General features: G+C 40.3%; 2 protein-coding genes across 3 annotated transcripts in view; both read left to right on the forward strand.

The window, feature by feature from the left end:
• Window positions 1-7,792, forward strand: part of rras2 (RAS related 2) — a 35,990-nt gene extending 28,198 nt beyond the window's left edge. The window contains exons 4-6 of the mRNA XM_075460046.1: window positions 497-605; window positions 4,485-4,603; window positions 5,689-7,792. Of these exons, the coding sequence (XP_075316161.1) occupies window positions 497-605; window positions 4,485-4,603; window positions 5,689-5,776 (316 nt within the window). The 3' untranslated portion in view covers window positions 5,777-7,792. The remainder of the gene's footprint in view (window positions 1-496; window positions 606-4,484; window positions 4,604-5,688) is intronic.
• Window positions 7,793-10,300: 2,508 nt separating this feature from the next.
• tub (TUB bipartite transcription factor) overlaps window positions 10,301-19,845 on the forward strand; it is a 55,805-nt gene continuing 46,260 nt past the window's right edge. For both annotated transcript variants that reach the window (XM_075460058.1, XM_075460067.1), the window contains exon 1: window positions 10,301-10,482. In XM_075460058.1, coding sequence (XP_075316173.1) covers window positions 10,427-10,482 — 56 coding nt within the window. In that variant the 5' untranslated portion in view covers window positions 10,301-10,426. The remainder of the gene's footprint in view (window positions 10,483-19,845) is intronic.

A 19,845-nucleotide genomic window follows, 5' to 3' on the forward strand; every position in this document is an offset into this window, starting at 1 on the left:
ATGTTTATGTTGTAAACAGTCTTTCCTTCCTCCATTTATATTAGTCAAGTCTTTCCAGATTTACTATGTGCTCACCACGACTGGAATGCCGCCTTGGGTTTGTGGTTGCATTCGCGCCCCCCTCTAGACTGACATTTCTATTTGTTATTTGGTTGAAAACGCGCCATCACAAGCCATCTGTATTATAGTGGGGCAACAATCGGGTCAGTGCACAGAGCAAAGGATTAGACAAACACATTTTCTGTTACTGTAATAGCAGGTAATAATGCAGGCTTCTTCCTCTTTGCTAACATGTTTATATCTGTGGATTAGCCGCTGTGGTGATGACTCTGACTTCTGGGTGACGGTTCTGTTCATGTGTGTCGTGGTGGGGATGGAGGAGGGTTCATTTAGCTGCATCGTTAGGAGAATGTATACGTCCACACACATGTAAAGAACAATTCATAGTCTGTTTTCTCAGAAGACCCCACATAACGCCATGCAATGTGATTTTCAGCTTTGAAGAAATCTACAAATTCCAAAGACAAATTCTCCGAGTCAAAGACCGAGATGAATTCCCGATGATCCTCATAGGAAACAAAGCCGACCTGGAACTGCAGAGACAAGTAAGTCCAACAAGTTGCAGAAATCTACTTAGGGACAGAGATGTATTACTTAAACAATACCTGAAAACTGGTCTTACCACAGACAGGTTGAAATTCACCCATGCCCGTAACAAAGTAGTGCATAATATGAGAAAAGCCAAAGCAAACTTCTTTGTTTCCATCATAGAAAGTACTAAAGGCAATGGGAAAAAAACATGGCAAATTCTAAACAAATTACTAGGCAGGTATAATAAACAAGAGAGCAAAGCGCTCGAACTAGAAGTAAACAATGATGTGGTTAAGGATCCAGCTGTGGTGGCAAATACTTTTAATGATTATTTTATAGATAGTGTAACTGACATCACAAGGCTATTTAGTCCCTCCACCATTCAACCTCGTGAGATCAATGAAAATCATCCTATTTTCCAGCTTGAAAACATAACTGAGATGGAGGTAAAAAAGATAATTGCAGCCCTTAACAATTCTAAAGCTAAGGATATTCACGGTATCGACACCAACTTTGTTAAAACTCATATGGATGTCTTAGCAAAGCCTATCTCCCTCTTGGTTAACCAATCACTCAATGAAAAAGTGGTTCCAACTTCCTGGAAGACGGCCTCAGACTACGGCTACACGAAAACGAAACGAGGTTTTTTTTGAAAACGGGTACGAAAATTCTTGCGACCACACGGAAACGCGCTGCTGGTCCAGACGAAAACGATGAAACGATGCAGTACACACGCCACTGTGTCACGCCACGCTGTGAGACAATAGAGAAGTGTTAAAATTGGCTCACAGCGTCAACGTGTGACTGACGCAAAAACGTTTTAGCTGTAACAATGGAAACGAAACGAGGCCGTTTTCAAACTTTCCCACTCTGGAACCCGTTTTCAAAAACTATCGTTTTGGGGTAGTGGGAACGCCGGCTCCGTGTGGCCGCGACAGCGAAACGATAAGAAAAAGTATCGTTTACAGTGAAAAACGTTTCCGTGTAGCCGCAGCCTCAGTGTTACCCATTTTCAAAGCTGGGTCCAAAACACAGGTAGCCAATTATTGGCCCATTAGCCTCCTACCGATTGTCTCTAACGTTGCAGAGAAGTGGGTAGCAACTCAGCTAATCAATCATCTTGATAAAGGATTTACCCCACTCCACAGAATGCAGTTTGGCTTCCGGGCCAATCACTCACTGAGACGGCGAACTGTTTTTTCATTGAAAATGTAAAACTGTTATTGGATAAGAACCCCTGTGTAGGAGCTGTGTTCTTGGATCTCAGGAAAGCGTTTGATACTGTCAACCATCAGGTACTCTTAAACAAACTCACTCATTTTAACCTTTCTGCTGATGCTGTTTCATGGTTTCAGTCATATATGTCAGGTAGAACGCAGTGTGTTAGGATTGATGATGCTAAGTCTTGCTATCGAGATAGTCTTGTTGGAGTTCCACAGGGCTCAATTCTGGGGCCTTTGTTATTTTCCATGTACATTAATCATCTCCCAGATGTCTGCCCGGAAATTAATGTCTTGATGTATGCTGATGATGCTGTGATTTACACTCAGGGAAAGGATGCTATGTCAACAGCAGATAAGCTAACCAATGCATTAACCAGGGTGCAGGGCTGGCTACGCAATTCTTGTTTAATGTTGAATGAGAAAAAAACTGTGCACATGCTGTTCTCCAAAAAAGGAACAAGTCATAATATACCACCAATGTCTCACAGCAAAATGTCTAAATGCAAAGCCCATAACAAACACACAAGTCATACCACTGACCCACCAATGTCTCCAAATGAACATGCTGTCTTCTTGGACGGAGTGGAATTGGAGACAGTAACTGAATTCAAGTATCTCGGGGTGATACTGGACTCCAATCTTACTTTTAAGAAACACACCAAGAAGGTTACCAGCACTTTAAAATTCAATATACAAAATTTTAAACAAATCAGACCTTTTATTACAAATGCAGCTGCAAAAGCCTACCTGCACTGTATGATTTTATCCCATATTGAATACTGTTTTACATCCTGGATGTTTGCGGGTATCACCACTCTTAAACCAATTAAACAATTATACAAGAAAGACATAAAGGTCTACGATCGGAAACCCCAGTCTTCCCATCACTGCCCAATTCTAAAAAAGCTCTACTTATTAACCTTTGAGAATCTCAGAACATTCAAAAGCACCTGTCTCATCTATAGATCTCTGAACGGGCTGGCACCACTGCCCCTGGGTAACTTAATTAAACAGAAAAACAGGGTGACAATGACAAGATCAGCCACCAGGGGGGACTGTGAGGTACAGTTTAGGAGAACGGCATTTGCACAGAAGGTCCTATCAGTCTTTGGTTGCTCTATATGGAACACAGTTCCGTTGGCCATAAGGGAAAATATAAACGTATGTAGCTTTTAAGAAACAACTAAAAACATGGCTTACAGATAACCAGGACTGTAAACATGAAGGGTAGTTTTAGTTTTAGTTTTATCAAGTGATATGGAATGTTGTACATTTTATTTTCTTGTTTCCTGTTTTTATCTTTGTCTTGTCTTGATTTTAGTGTGAACAGCAGGACTACAGATGGAAATTAGCCTTGGAGCTAAATCTGGCATATTTACATTTTATGTTTATTAATATGCAGAGTCCTGTCACAAATAAACAAATAAAACAAAACAAAAAAAAAAAAGATCTGAACCCAATGACTGACAAACATACACGTGGTTCAGTCATCTGAGGAGATATTATCAAGGGGTCTTGAGGGATTTGGATTTGCATGTTTAAAGTGGAAGCGCTGCAGCTAGCTGCTGCTAAGATACAACAGGATGTGAGCAAAAGAATAAAAGAAAGGTAGCAGAGACAGTTGTGTCAACAGGGAAGGACTGATGAAGAAGGGAGTGTGATGAAATGATGAATTTTCTGGCTGTTGGTATGTAGTCTCTCACCGTTTCATTCCGTGAAAACACACCACCCTCTAATGGTGAAAACCGGTCTTGCAGGTTGATGCAGTCAACTTATCAATGGGTTTCACCCACTTAGATCAGTTTTTAGCATCACAAGCCAAGTGTGACACGAAGCTACTTTGGTTTATTATTTATTTTTCTTTCCTTAATAGATGATTTCAGTTTTATAGTAGATGTGGCAGACATAACAGTGGCTAACATTATATATAATGAAGATCACTGGCTGCACGTGGAGGACAGTAAATAGGCTGTAGCTGAGAAATTGAAACACAAAGGTAATTTCTCAAACTTTGAAATTATTTGATCTTTTTTTTTTATCTCATATCATTTAGCTTGGGACGGGTTTTATTTTTCTATTATTCTGTCACATATTGCATGCACAGAGATGGTGGATGCAGATTTCCGCTGAGTCCCAGAGGCATTCTACATACCAATTAAATTGCTTCGATTTTGGTGTGGAGGGACAATATTGTACTGCGTGCTCTAAATAATGAGAAAGAAGAAGCTCCACAGGGTTAAACAAATGCTGAGCAATGTTTGTACGGCACAGGAGAATACAGGGCAAATGTCTAATTGTGGAAAATTGTTCGGAGATTAAAATGTAAAAAAAAAAAAAAGAAGCCATTCCCCTCATCTGTCATCTTATGTGTTTACATACCTTTTTGTTTGTTTGTTTTTGAGGACGCTTTAAATGTCAGGGCTAAGCAGTTAACGTGGATGCACACGTGAAGTTAGCAGTTTGGCTGTTAAAAGAATTACACTAAAGAGGAGTATAACCTAAATACACTTTACCTTATTATCAGTTATGTTACTGCTTACCTGAATTGTCCGTTAAAAGATGTTTTATTTATGTGGAAGAGAGATCGTGGAAGGCGATTACACTTGTGCTTAAGCTGGATTGACGTGTATGATTGTGCCCATCATTATTCTCTTCTTCCTTTTGCCTCAGGTAACCCAGGAGGAGGGCCAGCAGCTGGCCAGACAATTAAAGGTCACATATATGGAGGCTTCAGCCAAAATCCGAATGAACGTAGACCAGGCTTTCCATGAGCTGGTTAGAGTAATCAGGTAGGTGCGAGAACAATGAGAAGTATCAGAACTGTTTTTGAACTCGTCAAGCCGGCTACTCGATAGCAGTGCTTGGAAGTGTTAGAATTAAAGTTTTAGAAGTTTCTTTTTTCCCATCTTCGCATTAGCCTTGTTCTCATTACTAACCTGATTACAGCCTAGTTTGTCAGGCTGACTTAATTCACAGTCTGCGTTGCATTGAATGCATCTTTCTGTCGAGGTCAGTTTCCCTCAATGCGTTCCTCCAGTAGAAACAGCGATTCAGTGGTGCCCACAGTGGTCTGTGTGCTTCCTCAACAGCCATTAACAGCCTGGGGCCTTTCTCACTGAGCAGTGTTTACAGATTACGGTCGGATAGCCTATTAAGCTGTGAAGTACCCTCCAAAAAAACACTTTCAAAAGCTTATGATTAAATAATGACCACTTGGCTTTAAAGTTGTGATTTAAAAGATGTGGACTAATATGACCTATATGCAACTGGATAAGATCTTTGCAAACTTAGTGCCCCAAAGGCTGCGCAAAATCTGGCTAAAAACTGATGTCCTCCACTTTAAAAGCAACAATGTTTTCTTGTTCCCGTTTGTCATTTCTGATTTGGAACGCTTCCATCTGCTGTACTTCTCTAAATGATTTGAGATTCTTTATGGCGAGGTTTGGCGAGACCAAGCAAGAGCTCTGTAGCTGCTGTGAAAGAATGTTGCCATTACTGTGTCAGTTAAAAGCAAGCAGGTTCTTTCCCTTATATTCAGGATTAGAGGCTCTTCTTTGCGAATTTATGCTTACGGTTGTTGTATTTTCAAGCGGTTGAGATGTGGTAAAAGGAAATCTGCATTATTCATTAAGCATCCTTCCAAATTATCGAAGGACATGGTCATGAATAATGATCATTTTATGTAAAATGCTTCCAGAACTGCAGAAGGCCATGGGGACATTTTGGCTGTGAAGAAAAGATGGATGTAGAAAAATCTGCATTTCTTTTTGTGAACAAAACGTCCCAGATATTTAGTAGTTTGTCCAGAAAGTGTGTATCTGGAAAATGGCAGCGTTCTCGGTCTCTGATCGTTTTGCTCTCTCTTGACCTCCAGGAAATTCCAAGAACAGGAATGTCCACCGTCACCAGAACCTACAAGAAAAGAGAAAGACAAAAACGGCTGCCATTGTGTGATCGTCTAAGTCTGCCTTATCACTGTAATTCATGCAGCTACTCGACCACCCCACCCACTCTGCCTGACATCACATCCCAAGTGGATGACTGACCGCTGCCTTCTCCACGTGCATGACTTCAGACGGCCTTTTGTGAGATACTTTGACCAGGAACTGCTGTTCCCAGGACATCGCTAAGGACAACTGACAATGCCAAATTTTAACACCACGCTACCTTCAGCCATTATCTAATTCACACGAGAGAGTCCCAACACTAAACATTGCCTTCTAAATCAGCCTGACAATTTAATGTTTTGTACTCTGAAGGACTTCTCTGGCCTTGTAGTGACATTTGTACTTGCTACCGAGATTGAATGAAATCTGTATATCCAGAATGTTAATGACTTTCTTTAGGTTCCAGTGTCTGACCAGAGCAGAGATTATCTTCTGAAGCTTTGTGTATGTTGTGCCATATCCACCCTTACTCCCATGTGCTAATCTGCTACTGTACATATGTGACATTTGTTGTGATTTTCAAAGTGTATTTCTAATGACCTATTAAATCACCACAGTGCAGTGTGTGAGGTTGAGTTTGGTTTTACATATATGAAATTTAATATGTATGTATATAAATATAACGCCTAGACAGCCCTTAATGCTATAATGACATAATTTTCTGGCATTCTGCAGTGGATTCCTGACTTTTTCTGTGGTTCTTGCTTACATTTCAATCGCCAAATACTGTATCTGATTGTTTTTGTTTTTGAAAGTCTTATAGATTGAATGATTGTTCTCCTGCACCGTTTCTTCAATGTACGGAAAGTAGCAAATGTGACTGAATCCCTTCTCCTTTAGGGCAGAGGTTCAATCAGCGGTGGACATAGTACGCTCTTTCAGATCCTCTAGGAGCAGTAGAGACAAAATTTTTGGTAGCACGTTGTGTAGCCTTGAAAACTATCAAGATTTCAGACGGAAACACTGAACGCTGTGTGCTCCATGTTCAACTTCCACGACACGTATTGTGAACAAATCCGTTTGTTGCAAATCGAGCAGCTTTCGGAGCTCAGTGTAGTACGGATCATTCCAATGTGACGCACCAGTCTCTGATATAAATCAAATAACCGTTACACCATTCCAGTAACACAGTGGCAAACGTATTTATTTTGTATCCTTGGAAGTAATTCTGTAATATGAATTTTTTTCATATTACAGAATAATGTGACCCCGATGGTCTGCTGGTTTAAAAAAAAACAACAAAAAAAAAAAAGTGCAAAATTGAAGCTTTGAGATGCACGTGGTTAAGCCCATCTGCAACGGGAAATCACCGGACCTGCCGCTTGTGGAGCTCCCGCAACCGCAGACGCAACATATTGTTCCACCTTTCCCTTTCACTTCTGTACTTCTGTTCAGGCTTTCAAATGAAGTACTGCCGTTTGTTTCTCATGTTGTCATCTTGTAATACGAACAAAATCGGATGAGGAAATTAATGGACTTGATTAAATGTTTCTACTCTACTTTTATACGTTATTTTCTTATCAAACTAGTTGACAAGTATTTTTCTATGTTTATAAGTGAATACATGCTCACAGCACGGCTGTGTATATATGTAAAGAAGAATATTTAATTCTCTTGATTGTTTTCAGCTGAAGATGACTGTTGGTCCAGATTTGCTAAATTGGATTGTTCAGCCAGATGTGACTAAGAATGTTTTTTTTTTTTTTTTTTTTTTTTTGTGTTCCTAATTCTGGCTTGGAATATATTTATCATGTGGTGTTCATCGCCATTTCAGAGTGTCAAATACCGGGTCAGGTAGGAGAGGCATTTAGTGGATTGTAGATTGTGCTCTCAACATTGGAGCTTTAAATCACAAAAATGAATACTTCTAATCACTGAGATTTTAAATACCCACTTCCCATCTTATTGCAAAGCCTAGTGTACGTCCAAATCATTCTTTTTTTTTTTTAATTTCTCTTTTACTTCCACATCAGTGTCTTTTGCCCTGTGTCTAGCTTTTGGTGCTAAAATAAAATCTGTCATTGAGCCAGATGGGGTAGAGAATCTTTCTTTTCCTCAGTTGTGTTTTGGTAATGGACAGGACTCGTGATATTTACGCAGTGTCCCATTATTATTTATTGTGGGATTCTGACAACATTGAATCATTATGACCAATTATTTCACAGGAAACATTAAGGAACGAACTGGAAGTCATGACTTTTTCTTATTTTTTTTCAAATGTCGGTTTGTCCAAGACTTTCTAAGATATGCTCTTCCTCCTTTTAGTGGAGGACAAATAAACATCTTGATCGGACCTTCGAACGAACCATCTTGAAATGACCAGCAGTCTTCTCCTCGTTCCTTCCAGCAGAGTATTTGCTGTCTGAGCATCACTGACGGATACTACTCCAGTTTTTTTTTGTGTGTTTTTTTTTCATTCTCAGACCAGCCAGATCATTTTGATAAATGCTGAGGTAACATCAAAATGCTCAATAAGTTATCTGAATTTTAACCTTACGCATTGCATTGCATCATCCAAATGCTTCTAAAGAACATAATACATTAATACATTACAGCATATATCAAAAGGCTCCGAATGTTGGCAATGAACTAACTGAACAGCATTTGTTTACAAGGTGACAGTTTTGACCAACAAAATGCCATTAAATATTTACATATTGATATATATCACACAGGCATATAAATGGTTGGCCAACGAACAACTTGGAGAAGGAGTAACCTTTTTCCTATTTTGTGTTTTAAATGGTATCAGAGAGCAGCTGTTGAGTTGATTTAGTGTTTTTTTTTTTTTTACAATAAAAGAAAATAGAATCGAAGTGCACAGAAAATGACCACCTTGACTGGTTTCAAAAGTCTTGAGAAGACCTCTTATTTCTTGTTGTTCATTTTCTCCTAAGGAGGAAGACTTTCTTGCAGTCTTTTAAAGTGGTCTTTACCGAAAGGTTTTCTTTGGATATAGGCTGCTTTTTTTCAAATTTTATTTTAGTCATTCTCAGTCCGGTCCTTGTGCTTTTCTACTTGTAGAGGGAATCTTCTGGCTCTTTGTTACAAGCAGCCTGTTGCAAAGATAAGTCATTTTTCAGTTGCATCATTTAAAAAAAATAGTCAAACAGTACACAGTTTGACAGACATAAAATACAAAGTGGATCTCAAAGAGCGGCAGTCTAGAAACTTATATCTCATAAAGTCTTGGCATGGTGTGCAGAGTGGCCTTAAAATCTGAGGAAACTGGACAAGTGGAGGACAAAAGAAGAAGTAGCAGGCCTAAAAGCTATCTACAGCAGATGAACAGTATCTGAAAGTGATGTCCTGACACAGGATCTGATGATGCGTCTGGACCTTCAGTTGATCCATCGACTGTTCACTGAAGCCTCAAAAGAAATGGTCTCAAATGGAAGGGTGGCTGTCAAGAAGCCATTTTTAAGGAAGGAAAACTGGGAGAAAAGGCTGAGGTATGGCAAATGACTCAAGAAATGGACTGAAAATTAGTGGCAACAGGTCTTTCGGAGTGATGAGTCCTCCGCAGAATCCAAACCTCAACATTATTGAAGCAGCGTGCGACCATCTTGACAGAGAATTGAACAAAACATCCAAAGAAGAGCTTTGGTATATCCTTCAAGAACTATTCCTGAAGACTACTTAAATAAAATGACATTAAAGTTAGTCTAAAGGGGTTCGGATATAGTTTTGAGGAGTAAAGGTGGTCATACCAAATATTGGCTTTCAAGCCTGTTAGAACTGTGCAGTTTTTAAATCATGATGTTTGCAAATGTTTCAATAAATCACTGCATCTTTGTCCTGTTTTCCTGGCAAGATATAGATAAATGGGGGTCGGCTCAAGACTTTGTCATTGTCATCATTCAAGGTCAAATGTGTGCCAAAGAAAGCTGCAAACGTGGGGTAGGCCTATGTTTAGGTCAAATACTCTGTGCTATCTGGGGCTTAACTTGGTTTAACACTGGTCATCAGACACATTTTGAAAAAAATCTGTTCAGCAAAGAACCAACTACGGAATTCAAGCACTGCAAGCAAACTTTTTAGAGCCATATTTGATAATATATCTACATTACTTGCAGTTAAGAAAACAAAAGAAAACAAAAATTATCCTTAGGCTAGATATACCTAACTTACATGTGATTCTGTGAAACACTGTAAGCTGCAGTTAATTATATTCATGGCACTGAACCAAAGTACAACGTGACTTTCCACATGTAGTGAACCATTCAAAACATATAAGAATTTAACTTGGGGACGCCTGCTTACGCTTCATTGCTGCTAAGGTGTTCTGACATATGACAAAAACACAACAACAATACACAGTGTCATTCGTTGGTAGTAGTCCACATGTTAGACCGTTTAATTAGGTTGAAGACTATGCTGACTTCTCGCACGCAGCAGGGTAACAGGTTTGCAAAACTGAACTGCGAGTCCCCCATGAATTAATTAATTACGGCAGCGGCGCGTGCACAGTGAGCTGACAGCTCGCGCTCCCCTCTCTGTAGTGGTATAGTCCATGGAAGAGCGTCTGGCTGTGCTCAGCCTCCCCTGCTCATTCACTTAAAGGCGCTTCCAGTAGTTCGTATTTTGCACTAGTAAAGAAGGAGCGTTTGCGCTTTAATTTCGTCGTCTCACCGTCCAGTCCAGCCCGTCCACTTCGCCGGGGACATGGAGGGAGTAAGCGCCAACAGGACCATGTCTTACAGTAGATGGAGTTATGACAGGTAAGCCATATTTCCCATTCTGACAAGTGCAAGCTGCGTTTAAAACCACTATCTAGTCTGGTGCGTTTCGTATTGTTAAGGAAGGCCGATTTTGTAGATGTTGAGGCTACAAATTGTGGGGAACCCCCCCCCCCCCACACACACACACACACACTCCCTCCCCTTCCACAGTTATTTGACAACGGGCTTCGAAGAGAGATTTGACATGAGTGTCTCAGCATCATATTGTAATTGCTGGCAGATGAACAGGATGTTTGCTTCACTGTTTGTTTGTCTGTGAGTTCACAACCAACCTACAGCTCATCATCACACCATGAACACATTCATGTTAGATTCTATCTATCTATCTATCTATCTATCTATCTATCTATCTAAATGTGCTGGGGATGTCAGTGTCCATTTACTATACTGACTTCTAATTATTGTTCGGTGGCATAGATTCAGTGCTTATATTCAAAAGCTTGACTTATCAGTCAGGAAGTTGACAAAGCATCTGAGAAGAGGTGACTGTGACCAAGACTTCACGTTCTGTTACAAAATGACAACAAAGCGAATGAGAACGAGAGTGAACGAGGAAGCCATCCTGTGGAGCCTAAAGAGTCAGTCTTGGAAAGAAAGGGAATAAAACGAAGTGGGGGGGGGACAAAAACGAGAAACCGAAAATGAAAAACACCAAATGTTCCCTGTGTGTATGTTGTCCTCATTGTGTCAGTCACAAGTGACCCGTTGAGGAAGCACGTCCGAGTAGAACGATTGACTGCGGTCAGTTCATCCACAAGAGCAATTGTTACAAATATTTTTGAAAATCTTCTGACATCTTTCTTTGGGCATACCGAGGACATACAGTATTTCATGAACTAATCAATTCTTTCTCAGTCATACGAAGCCATTAACTTGGATTCCAGTGGATGCTCGAAAGGTGCTGTTGCTGTATCATTGATTGCCAGAGGCACAGCTGATTAGGTTTTACCCTGACAGCACAATAAATGTTGGCTCCCACTGTGTAATTGGTATTCTGAATCTGTGCATGGGCATCCCGAGAGACTTAGCCTCCTTAGATTTGTTACAGTACATTGAAATACTGTTTAGTGTGCTATCTGTTAGACTGTAAAAGGTACCTGAGTCTGCAATAAAGCAGAAGGGTGGCTTGCATTTTCAAAGATGTCATCTCATAACTTCCCTTCCAGAAGAACAATAACTCAGTCACACAAATGGATCCTGTGCCTTCATTGAGACACTTCTGTTACTTCAGCTATTACTGAGACATGTTTTATTTCACTTGCTTCATTAATCCATCCATTTTCTATCCTTGCTGATCCTATCCAAGATGTTATCAGGCGAGAGGCGGTGTACTCCCTGGACAGGTCACCGATCCGTCACGGGGGCCAACACAGAGACATATGAGACTCACAAGCATACACACTCATACTGGCACTCAATCCTAGGATCAATTTAGAGACATTAATCAAGCTAGCGTACGTGTTTTTGGACTGTGGGAGGCCGCTTGTGTAAAAAAACAAACAAACAAACAAAAAAAACCATTTCCCATAACAGTCGTGCTGTATTGTGACTGTGGGCTTAAGATTCACGCATTCAGCTTTAATTTGTGGGGATTTGCATTCAAATTGCAGGAGGGTTTATTCAATGCAGACATTTTTCAGGGCAAATAAGCATTTAATGAATGAATTGTTCATTTTCGACACGTGAAGGAGAAGCCTTTGCAGAATGACAACTGTAGGCCTCCTTTGTTATCCGGTGTGAGGCCTTTAGTAAATCAGCTGTCTTGTGTCTGTCTTTCAAGATGTTTTCAGGCGAAGTCTTATCTGACCTTCGATTTTGATTCTGATTCATTAGACCAAGTGAAAGTTTTCCTCGTTACCACGGCCACTATTTCTTTCTGCTCTATGATGAATCCCTTCATTTTTTAAACATGTATTTGTGTAACTTATTGATCACGTTTAGTTGTTTACCTGTTTTGTTTTTTTTGGCACGGTGAAGTTTTAACTTGCATTTGTGCATGAATCAATATACTCTGTTCCTTGACAATGATTTTCAGAAGTTTTCTTGAGCCCATGCAGTTATTTCCACAGCTGTTCTTGCAGCGCTGCCTGAGGGCCCAGGCAGATCATGGCCACTCAGTACTGTTTTTTAAGGCTTGTCTCTTGCAGAAACATCTGGATTCTCTGAATCTTTTCCTTATAGTGTCTTCTGCAGATGATGAAATCCCCCAAAGTCTTAGCAGTTTTACATTGAGAGTTGTTATTTTTAAATGACTGATTATTTTTGTCACGTTCTGCAAAGATCCTCCCCTTATCTTTACATCCGAAAGATGCGGGAGCCTCTGTTTATACCCAGTCACCTGTTGCTGTCTTCATCGTCTTTGCCAGCAAATGTGTTTTGGGGCTAATGCTCAATTGTGGCTTTGACGCATGTCTGGTATTACATTTTTCTGTTTATACAGAATGTTTTAAAGCGGCAAAATTTTCTGGAGGCTGTGCAGATAATTGTGCGCCACAAATAAAGCTTGTTCACCCTTTAAGACTCTCCCACAGGATGCAGGTGTCTGACCGTTTTGTGTTAGTGGGGTTTTGCAGGCATTGTTATTCATGGTGGAGCCTGTTCATTCTCGGACCAAGAGTATGTACAATCACACCGTGTCCTGGCACCTACTCAGTAAACACTGTATCCAAGGGATGGAGCAGCAAGGTGGTCTGACAAGATACAATTCAGCCTTTTTAACCAAAGAAAAAAAGCTAGCTTTAATATCCTTGTGTACATTGTGTTCCCCTTGTCAAACACAGTTTAATCAGGTATAGAAAGAGGGGATAAGGTGGAGCTCATGGTGTATTTTCCATCAATTTTCGTTTCCTTCAGTATGGGACCCGTTGATGGGTTGGAAGGTGAGCCAACCCCTATCAAGGTAACAAGCATGAGAACTGTAAAAAGTGAATTAACAACTTTTTGATTTGAAATGTCAGTGCTCAGATACAGTTTATATGAGAGACGAGAGGGACATCTCACTCCACTGGCCCCATGTTTAGTCAGTTTCTTCCACATGTCCACCGAAACAAAGGACTTACTGTTTTTAAACTTGTTGGAGCTGATGAAGGGGTACAATTTTAATTCACCGAATCTACTTTCTCACTGTTATTGCCCTCTGCATCCCCACCCAGAATCTTTGGGTGGTACGGGGGCTTAATTATCCTCACTGTCTTAACTGGCCGGGCCTGTGAAAATGGGAACTTTTAGACACGCAGGGCATTCACCTCTCTTGCTACTGGAACCCAACATGCATGCTACCTGCAATCATCTACATCTTCTATATTTTTTCATGATCTTTTTCTTTTCTTTTTCATGGTAAATCCCCCTATTTGAATTCTGCTCTGGCATCCACATACACTAAACTGCAATGTTTGACACAAGGACAAGGGGGGAAATGATGACGCTGTAATCTTGCTTCTATTCTCTTTACCTTATGAGACCACCGAACCATTTTAGAGATCATACAAGCACTTGTAATTCCGGGCTTAAGCAGCACACTTATTGTTGAAGTGCAGGAAGCAGGTCTGTCTCTGGCTATCAGGCATAAGCCTACCCAGCTTGCTGAGTTAGACACCATAGCCGCTTTCGGACTGTAGGAACCTTTGGCAGTTCTAATAACCTTTTAATCCGCGGGGCCGTTTTCTCCCGTGTTCGGACATACAGGAACTCGGGGCTATCTCCCTCAGTTCCTATAACTATTTAGCTCCTTCTCCGAGGTCGGGTCTTTTCATGGTTCTATAGAACGCATCTGACGGAGGTGTTAGTGGTTGGTAGCTACGCCCCATGTCATGCTATCACGGCTGAAATGTTTCCTCATAGGACACGGACACAACCTGCGGGTGTTTAATAAGTTAAACTTACACTTTGTCTCCTTTGTCTGCAGCAATTTGCTCTCCTTTCTTCCTTCATGAAATGAAAAAGTATCGTCTCCTGACTCTCTGTGAGCTCTTCCAGCCTCGATATTAGACGCCTGATGTGATCGTCCATGATTAATATCACCATCATGCAGACCATGAACACAGTGGCCTCCCCACTCTCCATATTAGCTTCTTTGTGGTGTTTTTTCTTCTCTCCTTACTTTCCGTTTTGTTTTGGTTTTGAATATAGCGCTAAACGGCTAACGGCTAACGGCTAACGGCTAACACGTCACTGACGCAAACGGCTGCGCGCGCCGCATCAGTCCCTATCAGGTCCCGACTCATGTGCGAATGCAGATTAAAACAGAAGGGCAGTTATCAGAACGAAATTCGAGTAGGACAGTTCTGATAACTACGTTCCTATAACTACTCTGTCCGAAAGCGGCTCATGTTACAACAATCCTGCCCAAACTCCCAACCCTAACGTCAATGTAATGTCATCTGTGGTACCATACCATAGTTTTTGTTATCTTTCACATTTATTTTTCATTCAGCTCTGTAAAGATATTCAGACTCAGACTTCTGTTGTTTTCTTTTTTGCAAAGGAAAGGGATAGGTCAGTTTGACCCAATCGACATCTCTCTCACCTGTCATGATGGCGGGGAATTTATTGGATTGGCCTCGGTGCTGCCTAGCACAGCTATCCGTGCATGGAGCAAACAGAGAAATATAATTATTCTCCCATGCACTTCTTCAGCCTGTGCCATCAGGCTTTAAATAGTCTTTATCTCAGGGGGTAATACTTTCATAGCTGTATTATTGTCATTGAATTTCAGCTATTCTCAAATCTGTGCAGCCAACTCGAGTCTTGAATGATCTCCTGACAGTAGTAAAGATGACAACAGGTTTGGAAGTACATTTCAAGGAATGTATCTTGGTTTTTTAAGATATTTGATATGTTGTCATTCTTGCAGAGCCTGAGTTTGTTTTGGATCCGATACAGATTTCGATGCGGGATCATCGGAGCATTCCTGGAAAGCTGATTCAGTGCTTCTTTAGGCCTTTCACGGTAGCTCTTTTAGAAAAACATTTATTCCCACAAAAAGTCATGCACTACCGTTGGAAACGTCAGCCAAGTAAACAAATGGTTTGAGCTTTATGTCAGTCTACATGTAGGTAGAAAAATAAAGTAACAATCAGTCAAACAAAGCCAGTGCTACAAAATTCGTGTTTAAAAGATTATGGCCTAAATTTTGAGACCTCTTTGTAAATAGAACCTCTGCTCTTTTCTGTCTGACTCCATAGTTCTTTGAACCATTGTCAATGTAGATTCAGTGTATTGTCTTAATTCATGTGGATGAATATTTTATATCATGTTTTTTGTTGTTGTTGTTGTAGTAGCCTTTGCAGTCGGCAAAGACTTTGTTACTGTCGCCCAGCCTTAGTTTTAAGCCTGTTCTCGTGGCCTGGCACTTGTCTGTGAGTGCAACAGTATTGCTCATGAGAGCAGCTGAAGTGGCAGCTGTGGCAGGATCGAGTCCACTCCGCCTTCTGTAAGAGTCTGTCCAAAAATCTTATTGGTTGGCTTTGGTGCATGGATGTACAATCGCACTTTCTAATTGTAACACAGATATAAGCAAACAAAAGAGCACGAAGCGTGGCACTGACGGCGCCATATAGGGGAGGACACTAAATGAGACAAAACAATTAAGAAAAGTTTGCCTTATAAGAGTGGCAAGAAACATCAGTCATCTTCTTTTTCATCATCCTGTTCGTTCTGTCCTAGGGTGTGCGAACGTGCACGTTGTGCCTTACTCTTTTACCCGATCAGTGAGTCACACAGAGGGAGCGGACATTTAAACAAAGGGAGAAAAAGGGCAATAGTTAGCTAAGAGGGAGTAAAAATAAAGAAAGAAAGAAACATATAAATGCAATTCATTGATGAAATGGTACTAATGAACTGATGGATTACATGACTGTTTCTCATCCCGGCTTTTCCCCTCAACTGCCACCATATTACAATTGCATCCTAACAAGATAATGCACCCCAAACAAAATGGTACATTTGGGCCAGACATGAAACAATGCTGAAAGACCATTTTACTTTAATAGCACTGTTGTTTATGGAACATTTCACCACTGCAACAGGATTACCTGACAGAAAAATTCAGTTTCCTGACTCTCGTTTTTTTTCTTTTTTTCTTTGCGAGTTGGCCTTTCATGTCTCATTTGTCAGATCTCTAACTCTTCAGACTCTCCAGTTCAACAGGCCCTCTCTGGCACTGCTGTTATTTTGCAGTTCATAGCTTAGTCGCTGTCCACCTGTTTCTGTAGTAACCGTGGCTAAAAAAGAAAAGAGAGGGTACCTGGCAAGAGGGTTCCGTAATGTTACACCAATTAACATCTTTAAGAGGATTTATGGTCAGTAACTAAAAGCCAGTTGGGCAAAGAAACACAGCCTGAGACAAAAGAATGCACAATGGCAAAGGTTACATGCACAGTAAAATCCCAATGAATGACCCTATTCTAAATATGCCAATTACAGGGTTACATCAATTTCAGATATGATATTCTATTCATATTCCCGTTTACATGCTATAGAGCATAGCCCAGTTGATATTAGATTAAAAAGAAGTTAAGGCAACTGTGTGGCAAGTCTTTGAAGAAAGAGCCATACAAATAGTTTAAATAGTTCCTATTGTTCTGCCTCCTCCTTATGCATAAATGTAATGTCTGTTTTAGATGCAGAAACAACCCCCAGTGACAGTTAATGATTCTTTGCAGTGAAGGCTTTAAGAAGATGATCTCTGCAGCGCGAGAGCGGGCTGAAAAGGTCCAATTAAAAGATGTGGCGGTGTTAGTGTGCTGCACTTTCTTGTGGCTTCACAACCTGTACCTGTACTGTCCAATTAAAAACAAACAAACAAAAAAAGGGATATCAAGTATTTTATTCTTTATTTCTAAGTGTAAAAATTAGGGATGCACCGATACCGATACTGGTATCGGGTATCGGGCCGATACTATTCTAACATACTCGTACTCGTACTCGTACTCGTTAAAGTTAACCGATTCCATGAAGACCGCGATCAGAGGGTGTCTGAGTCCTGGTGTGCAATATACAACTACACAAAAATATATATATATATATATTTTATTTACTATATCAGTACTTTGTATGTACTCGTTTCATAATACAGAGGAAAACTCTATTCCTAAAAAGAATTAAAGAAAAAAATAAAATCCTCAGAGAACCCATATTTCGCTGTTAACGCAGTTGCGCAGGTGGGAATTATGAGACTGTGACACATCAAAGGCTGAAGGACAACATGAAAACAGAGAAAGAGGGAAAATGGAGCGCTTTCTGGTGTGAAGCAAACCACCAACCACCAGTGCAGAGACTGCTGACAACCCACCACCGATAGAAAAGAGGAAAAAAAACTGTTGACAGTATCATGAAAGTTACCGTCTTATGGCTTCACTTGGACCGGGGGTGTCAGCAATCCTCAGCCTGAGTGCTTCCTGTCGGGAGAAGTTAGCTGAACTGCTAGTTAGCTAATTCTTCTGCATCGGACTACCTAAGCATCTCCCACCATGCGATTAAGCACCTTCTTCCTTCCCCACTACTTTAAATGAGTGTGTTGCTGCTTTGATTAAGCCTAATTTGATAAAGTTTCAAATTAATTTTTGAAATATTTCGTTAATATATATTTCATGAGTAATAGTTGTCTTGTCACATTGTATTTGGCATTAGTAAATAGTTATGCACATTTACAGATATTTTACATGATATGAGTGATAACACGTGTTATAAGGACTATTTTGCACAATAGGTGTACCTTGAGATTTATACTTGTCCTTTGGTGTGGCTTGGGCACAAAACATTTGGGAACCACTGGGGTAGTGAGACCAAAACCTGTCTTCCAATTTATTACATTTTTTTGTGGTAGAAGTATCAGCATCGGTACTCGGTATCGGCAAGTACTCAGATCCAAGTATCGGTATCGTACCGGTTTGAAAAAAAGTGGTATCGGTGCATCCCTAGTAAAAATGGTTCTGACTCCTCGGGCAAGCATTCATTAAACACAATAGGAACATCTACCCACATTAGTTTCATACTTGTCACTTGCGAGTGCTTTTATGTTGTGCCACAAAGAAAAAGAGCATTTAAAAAAAAAAAAACTTTAGATATGTTTGCCGAAATGAAAGTGAAAGCAAGGTTCTTGCTAGGAGTGATCTTGTTTGACCGAAAGTCTTTTTGACCAAAACAAATCCTCCATATTTAGACTTGTAGAGACAGTGTCATCAAAGGAATAGCATTGCCTCGCCTCATAGATTATAATCACGATTAACTGTTATGACAGTGTTTGTGGCCCTATCATGTCTTTGGTGTCTTATTAGAACTGGAGGGGTTGTTGGCTCTCCTACACATCAAAGTGGATTAATGTTGAAATGCCCTTTGAGCAGCAGGTGTGCCGCTGGAGCAGGAATCTGGGGCAGCGTGGCACTCCAGCTGTGCTCGGTAAGGTGGTTACTCCAAGAGGGAAAAAAAAATGTGAAAAACATCAGCAAATAATGTAGAATGGCACAGTTTGTCAGAGCTGGTCCGAATTAACTGCAGAGTAAAAATGTAACGTGTACATATTAGATATTCATTATCTGAGAGTAAGAGTAGTGCTTCACCAGCAGTTGTATTAAACTTTATTTCTTACTCTTGTGTTGTAAATTATTCCCAATATATTTGACCCGGAGTGTTTAGTTCATTTAATTTTCTTCCTCGTTGTATTGGCCATTTGTCCATAAAAAACAAATTAAACTTAAACCAAACAAAATCAAAAGGCCACTCATTTATCATGGGGATGTGGTTTAAAGTGATAGTTCGGAGTAGATTCACCCTAGGGTCATTTGAACCGTGACATCCAGCCAAGTAGCCCACCCAAAGTTTTTTCGATATTGGCTGAACATCAGCTGAGTTACTGAGTTATCCCGAATAGCTTAGTACAAGCGCTAATGGGACCTGGCAGTATCTCCAAAATTACCACACTAAAATCACATGCCATGACACCAAACTTCTACAGTAGTACAAATATGGTCTGTACTCACAAAACGATGCATTTGGAAGTTTGTACATAGTCCAGGAGTTTATTATTATCAACACAAGCCTAATAGCTTCTCTGCTGCTAAAGCTGCGTCGACGTCACTTCCTTGATTTACTACTGTAGACAACAAAGCAAGGCTGCTCAATTTCTCCATTGATAAAATAAATTCACAACTTTACAACATAAAAATTCATGTAGAATATAGCATATACTTTGTTGTCTACAGTAGTAGATCAACCCTCATCTTACTTTGAAGCTCGACGCAGCTTTAGCAGCAGAGAAGCTATTAGGCTCGTGTGATGTCTGTCAAAGTAAAAGCGATGCATTTATACAGGCCCGCGTGTGAATGTCTGATTCATTTTGTCACG

Source organism: Odontesthes bonariensis, chromosome 1, assembly GCF_027942865.1.
Source record: "Odontesthes bonariensis isolate fOdoBon6 chromosome 1, fOdoBon6.hap1, whole genome shotgun sequence".
Classification (NCBI taxonomy): Eukaryota; Metazoa; Chordata; class Actinopteri; order Atheriniformes; family Atherinopsidae; genus Odontesthes; species Odontesthes bonariensis.